General features: G+C 38.6%; 1 protein-coding gene across 2 annotated transcripts; it reads right to left on the bottom strand.

Moving 5' to 3' along the window:
• Positions 1-1,121: 1,121 nt before the first annotated feature.
• On the bottom strand, positions 1,122-14,633 carry LIN7C (lin-7 homolog C, crumbs cell polarity complex component). 2 transcript variants are annotated; one of them, XR_004240710.1, is made up of 6 exons: positions 14,541-14,633; positions 8,914-9,032; positions 7,739-7,810; positions 7,183-7,392; positions 5,022-5,138; positions 4,596-4,669 (listed from the first exon to the last, which is right to left on the bottom strand). XR_004240710.1 is itself a non-coding variant. In XM_032111597.1 (5 exons), exons 1-5 carry the CDS (start codon positions 14,575-14,577, stop codon positions 4,514-4,516), a joined length of 594 nt encoding a protein of 197 aa, XP_031967488.1. In that variant the 5' UTR covers positions 14,578-14,632; the 3' UTR covers positions 1,122-4,513. The 2 variants fall into 2 exon arrangements, 1 of the variants encoding a protein (XP_031967488.1); XM_032111597.1 differs by lacking the exon at positions 5,022-5,138 and having other exon boundaries at positions 1,122-4,669; positions 14,541-14,632.
• Between the last annotated feature and the right edge of the window lie 4,603 nt (positions 14,634-19,236).

Genomic DNA, 19,236 nt, shown 5'->3' with positions numbered 1-19,236 from the left:
GAACCACACAACAAAAGCCAACAAAGGTGAGGGATACAGAGCTTGTTTTACTTTTCATCATTTTGTCACTCGAAACCTGATGTGCCTCTAAAGCAACAGGAAACAGTAACAAATCAAAACATCAAATTAATTCTAACTTAATTTTAAAGGGCAGTTTTATTGTTTGTTTGTTTGTTTTTATTATTAGAACTAGCAATCAATTTTATCCTGAGGCTCACTTCTGAATCTCAGATGTCTTTTGTTGAGTGTGCCATCTTAAACTCTCCAGACTAGGGACAATTTCTCTGTAAAAGTGAACACTGCAACCTAGACTTTGCCCTGAAATCAGGATTTTAGAAGACAAAGAATCACAGAAACTCAAACTGCTTTGTACTCCCAATTTCCCTGTAATTCCAATGTTTACCTACCAACCATGTCTCACCCCTTCCTTGTATCAATTCAATTCCAACTTTGCTTTTTGACTTACTTCAATGTCATAAGACAGGTCATGGAAACTATTTGTTTTTTAAATAAAACTGAAAATGTGTTTTTATTTCCAGTTCAAGTGTTATCAATCATCTACATCAAATATTCACATAATATTTCTGCATGTATTTTCGATTCACAATCCAGCCTACTTAAATTTAAAAAAAAAATCAACAAAACCCCAACTGATTTTACATTTAAAACTGAAGCATTTTCTCCTATGTTAATCTCAATTCATAACTCCAGAAACATTTTATTAACAACCTTACAAGTTATCATTTGAAGGACTTACAGAAATTCAGTATCTCATTACTTAAGATACTTGATTCAAACAACTAAAAGATAATATTTGACTCAGAATAATATGCATTGAGTTTATGTAGCTTTCTTCCAAAAAATGCAGGAAGTTCAAACTATTATAGATACCTTATAGCACTCTGTTTTTCTCCAGCAAATCACAAAACACTGGGTAGAAAATGGAAGATTCAAAAGCAACCAGGAGACAAACTAATCACAGATTTAAAGTTTCTCTCTTCGGATGCCCACACACATGCGGGTGTTTACGTTACACCCTCGAGACTATAAACAGCCAATTAAAGCAGTCTGAAACCTGTACTCAAAATGGAAAGTCAGAAGAAAAACACACAAACACAGTGCATGTGAGACTGAACTTTTATTTTTCTGTTGATAAAACCCAAAGATCCCTCACAGCAGCAGCAGGTGCAGAAGTTACTTGCAGAAATCATACCTCTTCTTAATCTGTTTGTATACCCAAGTATGACAAGTGTGTATGGACTGCATATTAACACAGTACAGGCACTGCTCAGTAGTAACAGAGATCAAGTTTCTTGGAGTATTTTAATCAACCCTGTCCTTATTATGAAAGGGTTCTCATAGTATCAAAGATGATTATCAATTAGTTTTATTATTGATTTTTTTTTACTGCAATTTAAAAACATTTTATCAAATTCTACGTGTACTATTTATATGCCCAGATACACCCCTCCACATTTTGTAGTAGTTGACAAACCATAACCAAATGCTACAATTCACAATGAAAATGCTACGGCATTTAGCAGCTCTTGCTGCACTAAAGTAAATATTTCATCAGAGTAACAAAACACACCTCTTGTTCAGTAATACAAGGGATACGATTTGTAAAATGATCATTCCTATCTTGTATCCATACCTTTCTGTAATATATATATATATATATATATATATATATATGGCTCTAAAACATATCTCTACTAATTAACAATTAAATTAAAACACATCCACAATTGGTCTAACTTGTGATTTTGGTCTCAATACTTTAAACATTAGCTGTTCCACAAAAATATACAGTTCAACAACATGGTTGTATCAGTAACACGAGGCCTTTTGAAAGAGGCCTATGACATAAAACCAACCATGCAATTCAGTGCTCAGTGTCATCTAACTGATAAATACTTATACTGCATTTTCAAATTACCAGTATCTTCCAAATTTCTCTTTGCAGGCTTACCATGCTTACAAACATGCAGAAAGCAATCACATTTCTCACTTGCCCATAGCAATCACATATTTTTCTTTTTAAATAGGTCAACTGACAAAGCACAAGCTTCAAGGTGTCATTTTTAGATTACTAACCCTTTCCTTTCTTTCACATATCGCTTCATGTGAAATAAGACTAGGGATTAGCCACATAGCAATAACAGCACTTTTCAGTTTAAGCCTCTAAAAATCAAATTACTAACAGTCAATTAGCATGTACTCATAGCTGCCATACAAGTGAACTGACATCCAGTAGACAATGAAGCTAATTCTTCAAAAGGTGAAGTTTAAAAAAACCCGACCCAAACCCAAACTACACAAGTACAGCATCAAACCTGGTAGATTCCAAAAAGTGGACCTCTGTCCAGAAATTTTCAAAACGGTACACAAAACCCATGCCACCATCAAGCATACATGAGATAAGACATTAATTGTTTATAGATGGAGATGTCCTTATTTAGCAATGGTGATGTAGTACTTCCATAGTACAAATAAGAATCCCCCAAGTCAGAAGCAGTCTGTAATAAAACCCCAGACAAGTTCACATGTCACAGTAACCTGGCATATAAGACTCAGAACATTTTACTCTTATAACAATAACAATCAGTAATTTCGGTACTAACAATTCCAGAACCAATACATTCAATATGTAAATAAGACTACAATAAAAGATACTAAAAAGACAAGAATAGTATGACAATTAAGATTAATTTCTTTTTAACAACAGAAAGTCAGGGTAACATCTGGAATTCTTTTGCACTGCATTTATATATCTTCTGTTTCTCAATAGAAAAATACATCTAGAGAGTCAATCCACAACTGCATACAGCAATCATGTTTTGCCCTTTAACTGCTTTAAAATTAGTTTAAAATAATGTAAATTACAGGAATGATTGTTGCAAATTTGTAAATGTTGGCTATTACAACATCATTACATGAGAACACCAACTGTAAATTATTTACAGGAGAGGTAATACAATTTCCAGAGTACTGAATTATAATTTAGCAGAAGTGTAAAAACAACATACTCACCAAAAACATTACAAAATCTGGTATCATTATCAGCTACATAGTAGATTGTGATTAGGTTTTGTAGTTGACATAGAATATATTCTTAAGAAAAGTGCCAAAATACTGCTACATAAGAATCTTTTTTTTTTCAAAAATCAGTCAGCAAAACCCCCCACAGATTCTATGCTAAGTAATGTCAAAAGAAAACAGGAAAAAAAAGGATGCTGATTGTACAATTATGTCTTATTAAATGCCTTTGAAAAATCTGTAAATTCACTTTCTTGCTTAAAAGTCTGACACAAAACTTACTAAAAAAATCAATAGAAATACCACCATATATGCTTTTCCAGGGCATTTTAGGCCATTCTAAACCTACACATTCCTCCTAAACTGTGAAACACAAGGAGACTGAAAACATCCCGAAACTGGCTGAACTGCTGAGGATTGTTGTGATCAGTGGCAAAACATCCTGCTGGATGCCACTTGCTACCAGTGCAGCCCAGGACCTGTACTGTGGTCCATACGCTCGCACGTTTTCATTAACAACCCAAAGGATGGGACAGATCACACTCAGTGAGCCATTCAAAGGGACCTCAGCAGGCTGGAGAAATGGGCAAACAAGAGTCCCATAAAGTTCAGCAAAGAAAAGTGCAAAGTCCTACACTGGGGGGAATAACTGCCTCCACCAGTACAGACTGGGGGACTGACCAGCTGCAAAGCAGCCTTGCAGAGAACAATAGCAAGCCATGAGCCACCACATGCCCTCGCAGCAAAGAAGCCCAACAGTCTCCTGGTCTACACTGGAAAGAGCACTGCAAAGAGCACTGCAAAAAGCACTGCCAGCAAGGGAGGGATTCTTTCACTCTGCTCACTCCTCGTGAGCTGCAACTCAAGTACTGGGTGCAGTTTTGGGCTCCCCAGTCCAATACAGAAATGGGCATATGAGAATGAATCCAGTTAAGGGCCACAAAGGTGATTAAGTGATTGGAGCATCTTACAGACAAGGAGAAGTTGAGAGAACTGGGATTGTCTCTCTCGCCTGGAGAAGAGAAGGCTCAGGTGATCTTACCAATCTGTGTAAATGCTTGAAAGGGAGGAGTAAAGGAAGAGCCTAACTCTTTCCAGTAGATCTTGTGACTGGACAAGAGGCAATGGGCGCAAGTGGAAATACCAGAAGCTCTACTTAAACATAGGAATGGATCTCCATAGTGTAAGGGAGAGCAAAACACTAGAACAGACTACCCAGAGATCTTCTGGAGTCTCCATCTTTAGAGATGTTTAAAAACCTAGCTTGTCACACTCCTGAGCAACCTGCTCTAGCAGGCCCTCCTCTGAGCTGGGCAATGGGGGATGGACTAGATATAGTCACTCCAACCTCAATTGTTCCATGATTCTATGAAAAGGACAGGGTCTTATGACAGGCATTGATCAACTGAGTCACAAAGAAACTATAAAATGTAAAAGGAATATATATTTTCTCTTTAAGTTATTGCATACAGTGTTAATTTTGCTGCCTTCGTTTTGCCGATCTCATTTTTTCAAATCTCGACTCCATTTCTTCAAGGACTTTTGGTGTGTATCGCACAACTAATTTAACCTTTCCTTGAGCTGCCTTCAGCAGTTCTACTGCTTTTTCATGGTGTTCACCTTCAACACTCTGTAAAGGATAAACCACTTAGTATTAGTAAAGACACACTGAAAAGAGTTTTTTCTTTTTTTTATACAATTCTATATAAACAAATATATTTATGCATTTATTTATATGTACTCTATTTTCAAGACTGCGTAAAGACAATGGCACACAATTTCAGGACTTATGTTTCAGCAAACCAAGTGATGTGATGATAAAAATGCTAATTAGCATTAGCAAAAGAAGCGCAAAAATCACTTTATAAAAATAGTGCAAAAATCTTGTTTAGGTTTATGCTGAACAATTAAATTGTGCAATAATAACCTTAGTCAATTATGAAATTACACTTAAAAATAAAAAACCTCAAGAGAATACTTACTTAAAATTTAATATTGGTTTTCTTCTTTTGCATGCATTTTAAATTTAGCAATCACCCTCAATTTGGTTAGTAAGTTGCCACAGACAACTGCAAGATAGCTGCCTTCTTGATGTTACCCTGCATCACAAGGCAAAACAGCGCATACTGGGTACTTGCAATGGAGCAACTAATGTAGTGTGTTGCTTATCTTAGTGCTCCACATGTCTCTCAGTAAACACAAGACATTCAAGTTCATTTCCACTAAATTGATTAAGAATAGCCAACTCAGGAAGACCAGAATAAAAATGCTTTCCCAAAACAACTCTCGGAATTTCTTAGAATTATATTAGATCCATCTAATTACAATTTTTAAGCAATGGTTCTCAAAAACTGTATCCAAATATATATTCTGGGACAGCATATATTTTATCAGCAAAACTTATTTCTCTCAAACTTATTAAACACAATGACGGGACTACTCCAAGCCTACCTCCCGCTGGTGCTATTAGAAGCTAGAAGGCAGGTGATGTACCTGTTGATTGGAGGGTTTCCCCGTTACTATAGTTACTCACAGAAAGAAAAACAACAGTTAAAAAAAACCCAAGTTATTTCTCTTCTATCAGACTTAGACAACACATACATTTGAATGTTTCAATTTTTGTTATTCAAGTGGATGTGTAGGCTGTTCTGTTTAAAACTGGTAATAAAAGGTTTGTAGAGTTCTGTTTAATTGTATCAAAACACCTAAAATTCTGGAGTACACTCAAGATCTCCCACCTGAAAAAAATAAACTTGTTTTTCAGTCATATTCCCTGCAGTCTTGGCAGTGGCATTTTTTATTATTACTAAAGTATAAACTACAATCACAAGAAAGTGCCTGTCATGTATTATGATGATAGCATTCCATCTGTAAATATCAGATATCAATGATTTTTCTGAGACTATATTAGTGCTCTTAACAGCAATTTATGCACTCACTGTATTCTTACAACAATTATATATATTTATACATGTGCATGCACACAGAGTCATTGTTAGCTGTACCAACTGCCTGATGATCAGGTTCAGTTTTGGGTGGAGTGGTGGTATTGCTGTCTTTAAGAGAGTCTGCAGGTGAGGAAGGACTCATCTGAAGACAGTTTTGCACCAGTCCTTCAATGCTTCCTAATAACAGAAGGCTAAGGCAAGGACAGTTGCATCACTACAGCTATGATTTCTCTTATGCCTCTTGAAAAGGACAGCTGGACTCCCAGGTAATAGTCAGGAGCCAAGTATGTCAGAGATTTGTGCTAGCCAGGAACTCCTAGAGTACAGATACCCAGTATCTGCACCCAGTCACTATTCCTTTCACATGTCAAAAGCCCCCAGAATCTAGTTTGACCCTCAGTCTTAAAATAAAATTTTGTTTACAGGTGTAATGATGAGAATATCATTTTTAAGCCTGCATAGAGCCTCTCTGGAAATAAAAGCAAGTGTTTGGGAGATATTTACATGCATTTGACTGAAAGCTGTCTCAAGTCAGAGCCTGCCCATAACCTCCTCTTTCCAGCCTCCCTTTGTTTTACTTTTTGTATTGTTAATTCTTCAGAAGAGGATACTAAAAAAAAAATCCACATCAGCACTTTAGACATATACTTCCTAAAATACAGTAAAAAGCCCGCTTCTGAAGCTCAGTATAGTTAACTGGAAGGTAAAAAATACCATACAAGGTAACACCGCCTTGTAGTTCCATCTCATTACAGCTTTCATCATGCAGTAGCATTTGTACTGGGAAAAATGAGAATCTGGTCAGCCAAAAGCAACATTTACTACTTACCTTAGATGGTGCAGAAAACTCATTTAGTAAAAATCTGCATCATGAAACTTTGAATGATGAAAAAGGAAGGCAGTTTGTATTTCACAAAATTCTTTGACTACATTTATACAACCCATCAGAATCTGGAATACTGACATAGATAGTACAGTTCCTTTTTGAGACAGATAATCAAAGCATAGTCCTAAAACTCACAATGCAGACAACTCTACAGAAACCTGGGCAAATTGGTTTTGTGAGGACAAAAAGGAAGTATTTTGCCAAGATTAGAAGACAACAAGAAGCTTGTGCCATGCGTATTCTCTGTGCCCCCTCAAGTGGAAACAAGTAGTTACTGCTACATAAAGAGAAGAGAAAACCAGTTCCTACCACTCCATTTACAGAAAGCAGCTGGTCTCCACGTTTCAGGCCTCCATGTCTGTCAGCTATACCTCCAGGGATAATTCGAGAGATATAAATTGGAGAATTTTGTTCTTTGCCTCCCATAATGTTGAATCCAAGACCTTCTTCAGTTTTGGGTAGTTCAACCACTCTGGGATGAGAATGACCTTCACTAGCAGCAAATGCAGCTACCGTGGCCTGTGAGAAACAAGATTTTCTCATTTTTAAGAAATTAAATACAGTCCCTTTAGCTAGACACAGTGAGCAGGCTGAAAACGTATTTTATCTCAAAGTACTTAAATGTTAAGACAAATGAGGTTAATTCCCTACATACCAACACTGGCATGAAAAATTCAGAACTCCAAGAATAAAATTAAAAGGGAAGAAATTTAAAAACAACAAGTCTTGTTATATCTTTTAATAACCTGTTAATCTTATCCATTTTATCAGACATATAGATAATATCTTTCTGAATTTGATGTAATCTTCTGCTCCTGAAGTAATGAACTACTGTACTTTATGGAAGTTATAGTTTGGCTTTTACCTTTGCTGTTGCATTAGCTCTAACTTCTGGACTACTGCTGATATCCACAGTTTCATATACGTGTTCATACACCTTTAGAGGCAAAACAGTTTCAGTATGAGTAAAACAGATATTTTTCTGCTTAGGTAATATAACAAAATATCAGGTGCAACTCAAAAATGTGTAAATTAAAGTACACACCTCTAATGTTACTCCCTGATTCACTACAAGAACAGGCAATCTAACATTCTATGAAGAAAAAAATCTCTCAGCATTTTTATTGCTCAGTCTCAACCTAAATCTTCCCTCCTTCCACAGTATTCAGACCTCACCATGACTTTGGAAATGCTTATGGCTAGGCTCGCACAGCTGTCTCGAGGCATGATGACTATTTTCTCTTGCTTGATTCAAGCTGGAACTCTTCAATACAGATGCATGCAAAAACACTTAAGCACAGCTCTTCAAGGCTCCGCTGACAACCCATCCCTTCCCGCAAACTCCCAAATTTTCCTTCAACTTTAGCAACTAATTGAATATCTTAAGAAGAAAATAGGATCGAAAACACAGAGACAATAAGAATACTAATGCTAAGGAGGTACTTGCACTGAAGGCAAACACACATCTTCTCATCTCCCTGCCAACCATTTGTACTTGCTAAGCAGTAAGTACACTGTCCTCAATAGGATGAAAACATTAAGATTACACCTGTGTCTACAAACAGATTTTTTTTTAATCATTCCAGCTGTTATCATCAGTATTAACATCAGCAACAGCAATAGAAAGGCATATCCAATCACCTGAAAGTCTCCAAAAGAATACCTGGAATGAAGATGAGGTGGTGCAAGGCTCTACGTAAAGATGGCATGGATTTGGCTTAAAAATAACACAGGCAATTGGTACTTGGTCTATTCTTACATACCAACTGGGTAACATCCTGTTAGCTGCCAGTAAGGACAGGCTCTCCAAATAACCTTTAAGAAGTGATCAGCTACTAAGCCATTATTTTATACACCTATGCTGTCTCAAATTATTTTCTTCTGGAATTACTTAAAAATAAGGTTTGTTCTATTAAGCTCTGTCAATTTAATACGGCTTTACGAAGTTCAAAATCAGCTTACTGCACTGAGCACAAAAAGAAAAAAGTAAATCATACTGGTCTTTAACTGAAGGTAACTGCTTACATCAAGTTAACTTACCTCTCTTACAGCATTACAGAATTCACTTTGAAGGACCCTTTGCAATGCCTGTAGCTTTTGTGGTGGCACTTCTCCACTTCTCTGTAATTTTTCCAGCAATTCAATTGCTCTGCAGATGTCTACAAAAAAAAAAAAAAAAAAAAAGCACTAGTAATGAGGAATGCCTGAGGAACCTCAAGGTATGTTTGGGAGTTGTTTTTTTTTTTTAAATTAAGGATGGAGCAGTCTGTGTGCGTGCACTTGCACACACTTTAAAACTATGCTTTAAGTTTTGTTACCCATAAACTATGTATTTACAAAATGCTACAATAAAACACTGTACTTCCAGCCTGTTATAAATCAACCATAGCAACCCAACCCTGTAACATATCTGGAGCTATCACTGCCATATGCATATTGCAAAGACAATCTGATTTTTCTGCAAAGGACCAAAATATTGGTATGTGTATTAAAATATTGGTAGTGTATACTTCATAATTCATCTACTCTTTGGATGGCATTTTGTTAACACCTGCTATAATATTATCAAATATGCTGTCTAACATTCCTTCTATGTTCAAAAATTAGTTCAATCAGGTATACTCAATACTTCCCATAGAAGACAGCTGAGAACTATCTGGCCTATTTTTTTCCCTCCTCAAGTGCTTATAAAACCAACAGAACTCCTTTTGATATTCTCAGCTGAGAGACAATATCTCCATAGTCTAGAATCCTGAACTTCAAACCTTGAAATTTGTTCCTAAGAGTTCACATCGTCCATTTTCTCATAAATGCTGCTTTGTGAAACTGAACTCCACGAAGGATTTGATTCCAGACCAGTATGACTCAAGACCGGCATCAAATGCAATGTGACATTCTTTTGGCAGCGCCAGACGAGTAGAATATATTCACATCCCTCACTTGTATTTCCAAACTGTTACATTAGTGATTATTTTGAAACACATGAGTTCTTGAACAGAACTAGAACAGTCTCTCAGAAAAGCAGATAGGAAGGATTACTTTCATTATCACAAAGATAAAAAAGCAGTGATTAATCTACTATATAAAATAATGAACAGATTATTTTAGAACAGGATGAGGTCTGGGACACTGCTATGTCCCAAATGCATTACTTCCTTTTTTCTCTAATTAACCTCTAGGTACTCGTTTTTCATGTGAACGCACATCTACTCAATGGTATCACATCAGCACAGAGGACGTGCATTAGCCACAAACTTCTTCTAAAATATGAGTGTAAAAAGAGAGCACTTATAAAACAGGATGAAAAGGCAGTGGGGTGTGCATGTTCTGAAATTACAGTGAAGTGCACCAGCAAGACAGCCCACGGCGATGTTCTGTCCACTCACGTGAATTATCAGACACATCTTACAAACTACTAGATCAAGACCAGGTTGTGCAATTGATTAAACAAGGTATACCTTAACCACACAGACCCTTCATCCATGGACTGGAAACAAATCCTTAATGGAAAAACACTCAAGCACTACAGCCATAAGGCTCAAATGATTTCTGAAGATAGTTAACGATTCTGTGTGCCATAAGAACTTGGTGTTTTCTGGCAAGCATTTCCAAGATTTACAAGCATCAGTTATCTAAAGCAAAGCAATATCAAAATCTAAATTATCTACTAATAATCTCAGGTTCTACAGAGAACACATTTTACACATGCATACATATTTGCTATCTGTATAATTACAAAATAAAAAACCATGCTTTTAAAGCTTTTTATTTCCAAATACATACTCTGTATTTCATTTAAAATCCAAAACAGTAGGTGAAATTAAAGACATTCTAGATGATGAAAAATCACCAACATTCCTAGTAACCCTTGCGTTCAGCAACAGCAGTACAAATTATCTTAATTCATGAAGTAGCCCACTGATCAGCTTGAAGTAGTATGATCAAATGGCAATCACAGCACTTCCAATCCTGCAACACTCCACATAATACTGAGAAATGTCTAGCAAGTATATGAATTACAACACCGCTATCATTTAAATACTTGCAATGTTTGCAGACAAATGATTATTACATGCACATAAAGACTACAGTTCCTCGCAGCCATTCTTGAGCCTATGATCCATGAACTATGTTAAGATGTAAGGTGTACAAACTTGTTATCAGTTTGACTAGGATACTGCAAGCAATTTTAAATGGTGACAGCAACCTACTGATACAAGGAGTAGCTGTAGAAATGAAGACTCCAGAACTCTATGGGATAATTTATCTTTTTTTGACCTTCATGTTTTGTCATTAAATTAGATATGCTTCCTACCTGTATCTCTTAACAGACAAATCATTTAATGACATAGCACTTTTCACCCTAAGGTAAAATTGGTTTGTTTGGAAACCAGCTGTGTCTTTTATTAACTACAGACTAAGAACACAGAATTAGCTTTTCAAAAAGTTATGAGGATACACTGAACTGGATTCATTTTAGACTAAACTAAAGCAAAGGACACACTTGAATAAAAAAAGGGCTTTTAGATCAAAGGACCAAACTATTGCTAGAAAGTACAAACCCAGAGCAGTCAGACACAGCATGGAAGTTAGATCCTCAGAACTCAATAAATCTTTTATCACACCACACTTCCTACTCAGGTAGATACAGACAACAGATCCCATCAGCAGGGCACTTTGTTCCCGGCAGTTATTTCATTGTATATTATTGAGAGGATCACATTATACCAGTGTGGAAGTGCAATTGAGCAGAACTTTCCTCTACTGAACTGCATTAGGCACCACAAGTCAAAAGCTGGATATTCAATCTATCCCAGCAATATTGCTTTAGGAAAAAGAGTTTTGCTGGGAATAACTGGCAAAACACACCTTCTTTCATTTTTCAAGAAAAGCTTGTTGACTGCTGTGTTGATCTAATTTGCTTCCTCCTGAATTATTAGTTGGAATATGATCAGCTGAAAGATGTCTTCCTCACAATATAAACACTATATCTTAGTCAATTGTTCAGCACCAGAGACCAAAATGAATACTATAGAAGTATTCCAATGATGGATTTCTATTACCGCAGGCCTGGTTCCTACGGTATATCACCGTGTCCCGCAGCTATAGGGAGGAGGAGAAGATCCAGCAGGCAGGAATTGTGCAGCAGGATTGATTTATTTAATTATTTTACAAACCTTTTATAGACTTTTTTCTTCATAGTCTAATTGGACAAAGGACCAGCCACCCCTTGGGGGTGATTGGCCAAAATCCTAAAACATCCATTATCAAAATATTTTCTACTATACCATAAACAAGACTTTCCAAGGTTGCAGGTGGCTTGGTTGTTTACATTCCCTGCTACCTCTTCTGTGAGAGAGAAAAGTCTCTCACGGACTTAGAAAAATAACAAGAAGATCCTCACTAACAGCATTTTTGTACCTACAGATTTCAACAAGGATCGATGTAGACGTAACTCCAGAGGTGGACAATTAAAAAAACTGAAACCATAAAACTAACTGTAAAAAGGAATCCATATGTAATGGAAAAATTGCTTTTCTTTTCACCTTTTCTTCCTTTTTATACCAATTGCCTGTTCTTCACAAATAATTTTTTGTGATCATGGATACTAGATTGAAATCCTGAAAAAGAGAAACTTAAAATTTAAACTAAAAGAATGTGGGGAGAAAAAGCCAGCAAGATGCTACCAGTCCAAGCATGCGTGAGCAAAACACAGAAAGAGAAAAAACACAGCATCCTCATAGATACTCCCAATTAACCACCTCCACTGCTTATGTTCAAGTATTCTAGATTCCTAAGATGTATGGAGAGTTATCACATGTCACCACTAAACTGTAAGAATAAGTGAAATGTTAACAGTTGTTTCATTCCTGCCCTCTGGTGAATTTGGGTGGTGGTGTTTGCAATGCAGCTTGGAAGAGAAAACAAGAATTTTCAATTGCCCTGGTGGTACGCATAAGGTAACGATTTTAAATCAGCTCATTTTCTACACTATTCTCTCTTTTCTTATGCTATATGCCAACAACATTAGTAACATTCAGTTTCAAGCTGATTATGACTCATCATCAGGTTATGTGCAGTCAACCCCACACAATTAATAGTTTCTTATTTCTGTAAATAAGGCTCTTGCTTTTGTAGGCCCATTATAAGGTGCTCTCTTTTTCTTCTTTTCTTAAAAAGACCAATATGCCTGAAGACCAAATAACTCCTTTGTTTCATTGATCCCTAAGTATCTCTGCAGATTTGTTTGTTTTCATGGACAGAGCATAGTGGTAGGGTAATGAGGTGAAGAAGGATAGGACCTGAGTTTTAAGTCAGCAGACCTTCCAAGCGCAACTAATCCACTGCTGCAGCAGCTGCCCTAATTAACAAGCTTTGGAGTAGAGGGAGTAGATGACCTGCGGAGTGTAAAGCAAAGACCTTACATAACTCACTATTTACAGGCCAACTCACACATTACAAGTGGTTCACTTGTAGAATGGGAAGCAAGGCTAGCAAAGAAAGAAAAACTGAGTTCTTCAGGAGGTAACACAATAGTACCAGAAAAATAAAGTCGGTATGTACAGTGTTATACACCTACAGAAATACATCTAGCACCATGGTGGTCCTAGTGGGAATGGTAGTGGGAAAAGTCAGATCATTCAATCACCTATGCTTCACCTAGTTGTTTTCCTTTTCAAAAACATGATTTCTAATTATCAATAATCATTTCCTATGTAAATTTCATTTTCCCTACTGTTCTAAATACATACCAATAAACCAATCATCTATATTGTTTATAAAAGCACACGTGGACCTTACACAGTGTCAAATAATCACATTGAAGGAAATTTTTAATTGTTTCTTAAAAACTGGGGATAAATGTCACAAATATACTACAGGAAAATACCCGACTATGTTGTATATTTTATCTATTTTGCTCTTGATTTCAGTCATACACTGCATGTATTAACAATACAAATTAAGCCTGCATACTGGAAAAATGGTGTGAAAACCAACATGAGAGGGTAATAGAGGACAATCATGAACAAGTGTAGAGGGACTCCTGCATGTGTCAGCTATCATCTATTAAAACAAGTAAATTATTATTCTTAATACACAGCTGAGCAGACTGAATTTAGAATTCGAAGAATTCTACTGTGTTCAAGATGAAGTTTTCCCATGAGAGAAACAGACACCAAGAGTTGGCAGGTTAAGTAAGAGCTGGCAGAAGCGCTGACAGCAGTGAAGGCAGAGCAGACACAGCTACAGAAGGCCTTAAGCGAGTGCACCCATGTAAACTCAGCGGCAAACTGAAACGCGAAAATAGCCTCCGGGGGCTGTATAAAGCAAAGCCGAAGAGTTCGGTCCCACCGACATGCTTGAAGAGCCAGAAGCGACGGAAACTTGTTCAAATCAGGTCAGCTGTTCAAATCAGCTGCGGCTGCGCACGACGGAGAGGAGCGGCTCAGCTCCTGCGCCAAGCCGGGAGAGCGGCACGGCTACCGCTGCCGCCCCGCGGCCTCAGACCGGGCCGGGGAACGGGGGTGGACGGCCAGGGAGTCGGGACAGCATGCGGCTGCGCGACGGGGGCGGGCCGGGCCAGGGGCTCCACCGCCGCCACCCACCCGCCCGCCCGCCCGCAGCAGAGCGGAAGGAGCGCCCGTCCGGGCCGCGAGCGCGCTCACCTCGCTCCAACCGCACCGGCTCGCCCAGCGCCGCCATCTCGTCCTGCCTGGGCCGGCGGAAGTGACGCGGCGCTGGCGGAAAGGCGCGGCGCGAGGTGGTGCGGCGGCCTAGTCGTGACAGTGGGGGCAGTCGAGGTGTCGCAGCCCGTGAGTGGCGTGCGAGCCGCTGCACTGCTCAGCCTGCGTGTGCACAGCAGTACGGACAGTGCAGGCCAGCAGCGAGTCCCTGCGGAGGCCGGCAGCTGCCTGACTACCCGCCAGTGTACCGGGACATTAGTCCTCTGGACTGTGTGGTGGCCGTATCCTGCTGTGAATTTCAGTAGAAAATGTTCTCTCCGGTTTTTGTCCCATCCTTTAGCGTGAATGAGGACTATTTACACGCTAAAAACACCACACTGCAAGGGCAGATCTTTCTGTGCACCCAGAGTGCTCCTAGAGATGGAATATACACTTGTTAAATATGTAAATAATGTTAAATATACATATATACACACACATCTAGAGAGAAATATATACATAATATACGTTGTGTTATGGGTTGATAAGGGGGGAACAGTAGATGTTGTCTACCTAGACTTCAGCAAGGTTTTTGACACTGCAGAAAACCCAGTGTCCACAAAGGAGACAGAGGAGTCCTGCAACTTTACTCGAATAAAGGGACAGAGACCTAGTGACCTATAGAGGTCTCTCTCTCTGTTTGAACGAAGTTGCAGGACTCCTCTGTCTCCTTTGTGGACACTGGCTTTTCACAGCGTGATTTTCTGCACAACACTGCATAACATCCTCATAGATAAGCTCAGGAAATACAGGTTAGAGGAACGTACAGTGAGGCAGATGAAGAATTGGCTGAAGGGCAGAGCTCAGAGGGTCGTGATCAGTGGAGCAGAATCCAGTTGGAGACCTGTACCCAGGGGCGTTCCCCAGGGATCAGTACTGGGTCCGGTCAGCCTGTTTATCCACGGCCTGGATGAAGGGATAGAACACACGCTAAGCAAGTTTGCTGACAATACAAAACTGGGGGGCGTGGCTGCTGTACCCAAAGGCTGTGCTCCCATTCAGGGGCACCTTGATAGGCTGGAGAGTTGGACAGAGAGAAGCCTAATGAGGTTCAACAAGGACAAGTGTAGGGTCCTGCACCTGGGGAGGAATTAATCCAAGCACCAGGACAGGTTGGGGGCTGACCTGCTGGAGAGCAGCTCTGCTGAGAAGGACCTGTGAGTTTTGGTGGATGACAGGTTGACCATGAGCTAGCAGTGCATCCTTGCAGTCAGGAGGGCCAATGTTATCCTAGGGTGCATTGGGAAGAGTGTGTCCAGCAGGTCGAGGGAGGTGATCCACCCCCCCTCTACTGAGCCCTAGTGAGGCTACATCTGGAGTGTTGTGTTCAGTTCTGGTCTCCTTAGATCAAGGAAGACAAGGAGCTGCTGGGTCCATCCATCCGGCTACAAAGATGGTGAGGGGTTCTGGAGCATCTCTTATGAGGAAAGACTGTGGGAGCTGGGCCTGTTAAGTCTAGGGAAGACTGAGAGGTGATCTCATCAATGCATATAAATATGCAGATGTGAAGAGGGTGGTGCCAGATTTTTCAGTGGTGCCCAGTGACCAGACACGGAGCAGTGGCCATAAATTAAAACACAAAGTTCCACATCAACATGAGGAAGAGCTTCTTTACTTTAAGGCTGGCAGAGCACTGCAACAGGCTGCCCATGGAAGTCATGGAGTCTCCCTCTGGAGACATTCAAAAGCCGCTGGGACAAGTTCCTATGTAACCTGTTCTAGGTGATCCTGTCGCAATACAGGGCTTGGACTGGATGATCCCTAGTTGTCCCTTCCAATCTCAACTATTCTGTTATCCTGTGATTATTATACTTTATGCTTTGTATTATATATTACAATACTGTATTATTTAATAACTACAATAATACATTAATATAAAATTAATAATATACAGTGAACAGTACATCTATTATGTATAATAGATACATTTTTATATGTACATATATACACATATAAATATTTTTCTGCCTGTGTGAAATGCCAGATGTGTTTTTATATTTCCTGTTTAGCACTGGTTTAATCTCTTTGTGGGGCTAATGTATTGAATTTACCATCTGTATTAAATCACTGCAAGTACAAGCATGACATACTGTGTGAGTTTCTTCCAGAAAAGAGTAGGAGACTACTTCAGAACATGCATTTATATGCTCTTAATTTATTCTGAGGGTATGACTCTTCCCATTTGCCTTTGATTTTATCTGCATTTTGTATTTTTCGCTTTGAAAGAGAATAGTTTTCAACAGGTCTCAAAGTGTCCGCCAATGTGGCAGTGATGTACTCACTTCATTCTGTGATTTATTTTAATGTCAGTTCCTCTCAGTTTGAGGGATGCTGCATGTGCATTTCAATGAAAAGGTCATACAAATGGAATTTTGCAGGTGAACAGAATTAAATCCTCATAGACTAGTTTCTGGTGAGAAAAAGTGTTTTAGCAGCTAGAATCGTAGAATGCTTCTAGAATAAAATCCAGATGTTTCTATCAGTGGTGCAGGAACTAATATTCTGTTAGAAGTCATTGAAATTTTAAACAACCTGCTCAGACTTTGGACAGATTAGCCCATGGAGAAAAATGAGTGTTCAGCAATATTTCATAAATCCTAAGACTTTTCCAGAGGACGTGTACAAGAATACATGCTTAAACACATCTTTAAAGTGCTATTATTCTGACTTCAGTAATGACTAAAAATTCAGAAGTTAAAGCAGCTGCTTTAAATTTCCTGTAGACCCAGTGAACTGGACAATGACATTACAAGAATAAGAAAATCTGAAAAGCAAATTTTAAGTAGTGCTTCCACTGTCTACTTGATAGCACTCTCCAGCTTAAACCATATCACTCCAGGAGTTTGCACTGATTTATACCTGCAGAAAAAAAACCAGCAAAACAAACCAAAAAACCCAAACCAGAACAAAGCTTGGGTTTATAGGTTGTGATCTTTGAAGAATATTGATAATGTTATTGTTAGCAGTAGACAGGCTTCAAATTCCAGTTGAAGAAGTGGAATGCCAGTGCAGGACCACAATGGAAAGAAGAAAAATAGGGCTACAGGCTATACAGAAAAAGAAAAATCCATGCATACCCACTTGCTTTTTCTTTTCTGAGGTAATATTTAAGCATGCTGCTGCATTTTTACAGGATTGCCTGATTTTTGCAGTGGTGCCTTAAGTTACAAAGCTAGGCATTGCTATGGCAGAAGTATTTTAGTGTGGTTTTTATCTTCAAAAAAAAAAATACTTAAAGAAATAGCCACTGTGTAAGTTACAAGTCTATCTTGACCCATTAGAAGAGAATGAACTTCTCAGTCTATAGCATGCTATATTTTTCTCAAGAAAAATTCTATCTGTAACTGGATACCAACTGATTAAATATTAACATGACAAGCTCTTTGTGCCATTTTAGTCAGGAAATCCTGGTAAGTGTTTGGAGGAAAAAAAGGTCTCAGAAGTAATTCCCAAAGAGTGGGGGATGCTTCTCTGGAATTAATAGGTAAATAGCTTTGTATTTGCATACCAGAAGCTGAGAAGCATGAAAGAGCTAAGCATTAAACTTTAATTGATGTATTTTGCTAACTATAATGAAATTATTAATTTAGACCCTTTTGTCTGTGTCACTCAAGCTCATGACATTTTTACCAGTGTTACTTTACTTGTATCTTTATTGATGAATTAGCTTAGGTGTTACCAGCTGCACTTTAATGCCACACAAAATACTGGTGGCATAGGATACATCACTAGGATGTCTGGCTGACACTCTAGAGTCGTTGCTGAAGGACTACCATGAATCAAGTGATACAGCCTAGGTTGTTGTCCCAGTTTGAAAGCAAACCAGTGAGAGACTTGAAATCAGAACTACAATTTAATAGGAAAATTAAAAATAAATGCAATAGTACAAAAACACTGACAGAGTCAGGATACAACCTGATACCCTGTTGGTCAGAGTGGTGGTAGCAGTCCAATTAAATGGTGGCTACAGTCCTCTTGAGGTGATAGATGTGGTTCTGTTGAAGTGGTGATCCTGTAGAAGGGTCTGGTCTTCCTCTGACAATCCAGTGGTGGCTACAGAGCTCTTGTCCTGTAGGAATCTAGTAGGAAAACCTGGCTCTGATGTTCCAAACCTCAGATTATATCCAGGTAGGAATGCTTGGTTCCTCCCCCTGGGCGGAGCATCTCACAATGGGATGATGTAATTTTGTGAGTCATGCAGTGAGGCTTGATAGCCCATTAAGAGAAAAATATCTCTCTGGAGAGAGTTAGAAGATAAAGAACACTGCCCCACCTGGTTTTAACAGCTGGCTCATTAACAGAAGATACTTCCTGGAGGGAGTTACCAAGGGTGTGTCACAGAAGAGATAAAGAATACTGCCTCACCTGGTTTTAACAGATGGTGATAGAATACATACTTTCGGTTATTTCTTACATTGTAACCTAGGACAGTTGTCATTGGAAAATAGTTGCATTCCCAGTCAAAGAGAAAGTAGAAATCAGTCTCAAGTGTAAGATAATTTAAAATGAGAGTACAGTTTGCTTTAGGTGAGAAGTCTTGGTGTGTAAGAAGTTAATTCATAACTAAGAAGATGAGCTTTCTTTATAGATGAATTTGTAAGGTTTTGATCTTTTTATGATAGTGTCCTACCAGGCAGCC

The sequence above is a fragment of the Corvus moneduloides genome, chromosome 6, assembly GCF_009650955.1.
Source record: "Corvus moneduloides isolate bCorMon1 chromosome 6, bCorMon1.pri, whole genome shotgun sequence".
Taxonomy (NCBI): Eukaryota; Metazoa; Chordata; class Aves; order Passeriformes; family Corvidae; genus Corvus; species Corvus moneduloides.
This window is presented reverse-complemented; position numbering and strand designations above follow the sequence as displayed.

Coding starts and splice junctions, on each gene's coding strand:
- LIN7C (XM_032111597.1), bottom strand. CDS start 14,577: ATGGCGGCGCTGGGCGAGCCGGTGCGGTTGGAGCGAG. Junction 7,811..8,913: donor TCTGTAATGCTGTAAGAGAG/GTAAGTTAACTT, acceptor TTGCCTCTAAAG/GTGTATGAACACGTATATGA. Junction 7,393..7,738: donor GAGCTAATGCAACAGCAAAG/GTAAAAGCCAAA, acceptor TGTTTCTCACAG/GCCACGGTAGCTGCATTTGC.